Genomic DNA, 4,867 nt, shown 5'->3' with positions numbered 1-4,867 from the left:
GATACAAACATTGAATGTCTTTTTACAAAGAGGTCTGGTCATATAAAACATCTGCTCTGCGCCAAAACCACCACGCAGAGGAGCGATGCGCCGTGCCTTAACGACACGCTGGAAGGAAGGAACGACGAAAGAAGGGAATAACGGAAACGAAGAACGTGTCAGACTTGATCAGGTGGAGGGGAGGGCGAGAAGCCACATCTTCACGCTGGGAGGACTGAACCCATGTATATACACAGAAGGTGGAGATATGTATGATTTCACTTGAGTGCGTGTGTGTGTGTGTGTCCACCTCTGGCTTCACTACTGCGGCACGTTCAGGAGGGACTGGAGCTGTCCAGCCAGGCGTCTGCGCTGTACGTATATCCCTGTGTGGCAGGATTGGGTGTGTGCGTGCTGTTAAGTGTGGCTACGAGCGCGTGTGCTCGTACCAGCATGTCTGTCGTACCCCAGAGAGAGCAGCAGCAGGGGTGACCCGCGGCGAGTGACCTCTGGCCGGCCGGCTGGCTCCGCCCAGCCTGGTCTGGAGCCAGGGGCCCCCGACAGGAGAACAGAGCCAGAGAACACGGACCACGCTGACCTCTACATCAGCCACCGGGCCCCCGGACGAGCGTCCAGAGACGAGCCCGGTGGCGGTGATGGACGCAGGCTGCCAAAGGAAGCCCATCCGTCTCAGCGTGGAGCGGAGCGCCGTGGGCCCGCAGCTCTATCTATCAGTCTGGCAGGAATTGAAAGCAAGAGAGAGGGGGGGGGGGGGGGAGGGAGGGGGGAGGCGAGGGAGGGGGGGGGGGGAGGGAGAAAAAAACGGCAGGAAAAAAGTACCGCAGTGACCTCTGTTGCCATGGTTTCCACTAATCATAGACATGGGCTCGTGATTGACTGTAATGCTGTCGGTCGTCGCAGAGTCTGTCTGCGGGCCAGGGCTCCACTCTGAACCACCCGGGAGAAGAGAGAGACAGCTAATACGACTGCAGGGACTGTGGTACTGTTCTACCCCCAGGAAATAATGGGAAATCAATCACACTGTCAGCCAGGGAATATTCACTCAACTAAAAACCCAAACAGGTGGGGAAAACACTGTAAAACACTGTTACCGTTTGATTGATTGAGTGGCATACGGCGACTGTAGCTCAAGACAATATTCCAAAGTGTGTGTGTGTGTGTGTGTAAGGGTGCGCAGGTGCGTTTCACAGACACAAGGTATGGCGCGTTCGATGAAGCGTAGCAGCAATGCATGTTTGCTGAGGAAGCATGATCGAACGAGTTCATCTCTGCTTCGCACGGGATTAACCGGTCATCATGACCACATCCAATCAAATCAATACTGTCAGATAACGAAGCGGACTGATTATCATTGTTTACACTGCTGGAGTCATATGCTGTTTTTTCGCCGATGGTGAGCGCTGTGCCCTTCCCACTGAACTATGTCATATACAAGAAAATAAAACGACACATTTCATCTCATTCGAAAAGTCCTTTTAGTGTCGATCATAGTGATATATCTGTGCCAAGGAAAAGAAAACACAGCACACCATTTGATCTCATGGGTGGAGACAAGGTAACAATAGAGAGAAAGAGGTGAAGAGAGAGAGAGGGAGAGAGTGAGAGAGAGGCAGGGAGAGAGGGCGATATTTATATAGAGAGAGAGAGGTAGGGAGAGAGGTGGAGAGAGAATGAGAGAGTGAGAGAGAGTCAGAGAGAGGTAGAGAGAGAGAGTGAAAGGGGGAGGGAGAGAGAGAGAGAGAGAGAGAGAGAGAGTGAAAGGGGGAGGGAGAGAGAGAGAGAGTGAAAGGGGGAGGGAGAGAGAGAGTGAAAGGGAGAGGTAGAGATAGAGTTAAAGAGAGAGGGAGGGACACCCAGAGAGAGCTCTGGGACAGGGATATTGCACAAGCAGACTGGCCTCAGTTGGCTTCACAAGTTTGACAGGACGCAGGTCTTCACCTCCACCACAGTTCTCCTATAGTTCTTTTTCGGGTCTGCCACACAAAAATAATGAACACCTTAAAAGATTTCAGAAACACGTCCCAGCGACAGCTTCATTATTGCAGCTCCTTTTTTGATGTATTTTACATTTTTATTCTTTTTTTATATATATATTTTCTTTCCTTTTTAAACATCGTCTTCTGATAAATAAAAAAAAAAGTTGTTTTATCTGAGTTTGTCATGAGGGCTTTTCAGAGTGCATTTGGCAGTAGTGAGCCAGTGACGGGGCGGCGCTAGGCCTACACCGGGTCAGAAACAAGTGGATCAAGCAGGCGGCCGTGTTGGTAAAACGTCTGTGAGTCTCAGGCCTCGCCTTCTGCCCTGCCCGCCGGGACCAGGTCAGGTGATCACATGCCGGAGGCGCCCATTCCCAGGCTGGCGGTGTGGCTCATGCAGGGCAGCGTCTGCACGGCCTTGGGGAAGTCGTGGGTGAGGATGCGTCCGTTCTCGCCGCCGTTCCCGCTGGCCCGGGTCAGGGTGGAGCAGTGCATGGCGTCGCTGATAGACTGCTGTCGGAAGACCCGGGAGAACAAAGACATTAGAGAGCCAGACGGCGTTCAAAGGCATCCATCACTGGCGTGCACGTACTCCCTTAAGGAGTGGCTATCAGACATAATAGGGAGATTAGCGCTTAGCGGCAAACACGTGCGTATCCCTAGGGGATGGCGTGTACGCTAAACCAAAAACAAAGAGAGGCGAGATACGAGCTGAGAAGAAAACACCAAAAAAACGCCCCACTTCGCTTCCCCCATATCTTCGTTTTCTCTTCGATTTTTTTCCTCTCTTCCCTCCTCAACATAAATATTGAAAAAACCGAATCACTGGTTTTCAGGGATGTGTAGGACGGCTAATTACATACACACACGACGAGCGGCTGCTGTGTCTCTATCGCAACACAGTGTTTGCACGCAAGACACTGAGGCGGAGAATGAGCTGTTAGGAGTCACAGAGTGTTGCTTTCCATAGTCTTTATCGGGTCGCCAATGTTATTGGCGGGCGGTAAAGCGTGCTGGAAGCCGACACGCTAGCAACTCCCAATTTGCAGTAAGGGGAGCAGAACGGTGGTCCGGGCGAGCGGGAGAGAAGCGAGGTTCGTCTCGTTGGTGTTATTGCTCGGTGCTCCAGTCTATTATAATAAAAGCCACTGGGCCTGAAAGTGGAGCTAATGACTGGTGTGTGTATGGGGTTTACGTGTGCTTTTGAGTGCATGTGTATGTCTGAGTGGAAACCCCCCCCCCCCCCCCCCCCCTCACCCCAAACATGATTTAATTCTAGCTCAATCTCTGTGTTTGTGTGTGTTGTAAGGCAAAATATAATTGTGTCTCCCAGCTGCAGTAGTGTTTCGTCTCTGTATCCCCCTACACGGGTATGGCACACTGCTGGCCTTTATTTCTGAGCTGAAATTGTGTGTGTGTGTATCTGAGTGCGGGTGTGTTTCTGAATGTGGGTGTGTTTCTGAGTGTGCGTGTGTCCGTGTGGGGTTTCTCTGTATCGACCTGCACAGGTATGGCACACTGCTGGGCTTGTGTGTGTGTGTGGTTTGCTTTGTATTCCTCTCCACAGGTGTGTGTGTGTGTTTGCGTCAGTGCGTACTTTCACTCCTTCACGGCTATGGCTGGTGCAACCTACTCTGTGGCCGTCCCGGTATGTGTGTGTGTGTGTGCACGCGCACCCTAGCCAGACTGAACAGACCTGATTCCCATGACTGCAGAGTGTCCATCAGCTACAGCAAGCCTGCCTCATGAACAACAGAGACAGCATGGGATACTAGTATGAGCCTGCGCTACAACACACACTTAGCCACGGGACAGGGAGATAGACAGAGAGAGAGAGAGAGAGAGAGAGAGAGAGAGGGACAGAGAGAGAGAGAGAGGGACAGAGAGAGAGAGAGACAGACAGAGAGGGACAGATACAGAAGGATAGAGGGAGGGAGAAATAAAGAAGGGAAAAGAAGTGGAAAGACAGAGTGAGACAGAGAGAGAGAGAGAGAGAGAGAGAGAGAGAGAGAGAGAGAGAGAGAGAGAGAGAGAGAGGAAGGGGGAGAAATTAAGAGAGAAAGGGGAGAGAGAGCGAGACAGAGGAGGTGTAGAAGGTTGCGTCGCGGTGGAAGCCGTGAAAGTGGGCGGGCCTACTGTGATCACGGTGACATGGCGGGAGGGTGGTGGAGCGGTGATGTCATCATCATCATCATCAACATCATCATCATCATCATCATTATGTGGTTGATCATGGTGTCCTACCCCGTGGCTTTTAAATCTTAACAGTGTTGTTGGAGTACAGGCCGTAATCCTGCAGCTCAGTGTAGGGGGCGCTAGCGCCTCTGTCTAAGCTCGAGCACTCAAAGCCCTGAGCGGCCGAGGGGGCGGGGTCGGAGGCGGCTCGCGCTGTGGACACCTTCATTCTCCGGGACTCGGTTCTGGACTTGTAGCAGAACTCCACCAGGGCCACCAGCATGGCCAGGCCCAGCCCTCCTATCAGGATGTAGAACACCCCCGCCACGTTGCTGAGGCTCAGGGCACTCGTCTTGTCCTGGGGGGGGGGGGGGGGGGGGGGGGGGGGGGAGGAGAGTGGACGGGTGAGGTGGACGGAGAGGAGAGGACACACAGAGAGACGAGGACTAACACAATCAGACAGACAGACAAACCCACACACAGACAGACAGGCAAGCAGGCAGACTGACTGACTGACTGACATACAGACAGTTGGACAGACAATCAAGCTGACTGACTTAATGACATACAGATAGACAGAAAGACAGACAGACAGGCAGGCAAGCAGGCAGACTGACAGTCAGAAGAACTGGAAAACAGTATTACACTTACAGATACACACATATAGTTGACATATCGGCAAACATTTACTCACAACAAATATATATTCTGTATTC

At 52.2% G+C, this 4,867-nt stretch overlaps 1 protein-coding gene across 1 annotated transcript in view; it reads right to left on the bottom strand.

The window, feature by feature from the left end:
- Positions 1-2,326: 2,326 nt before the first annotated feature.
- The window catches only part of gria1a (glutamate receptor, ionotropic, AMPA 1a), a 45,649-nt gene continuing 43,108 nt past the window's right edge, over positions 2,327-4,867 (bottom strand). The window contains 2 exon segments of the mRNA XM_067247136.1: positions 2,327-2,489; positions 4,375-4,509. Coding sequence (XP_067103237.1) covers positions 2,328-2,489; positions 4,375-4,509 — 297 coding nt within the window. The 3' untranslated portion in view covers position 2,327.

This window comes from Osmerus mordax, chromosome 12, assembly GCF_038355195.1.
Source record: "Osmerus mordax isolate fOsmMor3 chromosome 12, fOsmMor3.pri, whole genome shotgun sequence".
Taxonomy (NCBI): Eukaryota; Metazoa; Chordata; class Actinopteri; order Osmeriformes; family Osmeridae; genus Osmerus; species Osmerus mordax.
This window is presented reverse-complemented; position numbering and strand designations above follow the sequence as displayed.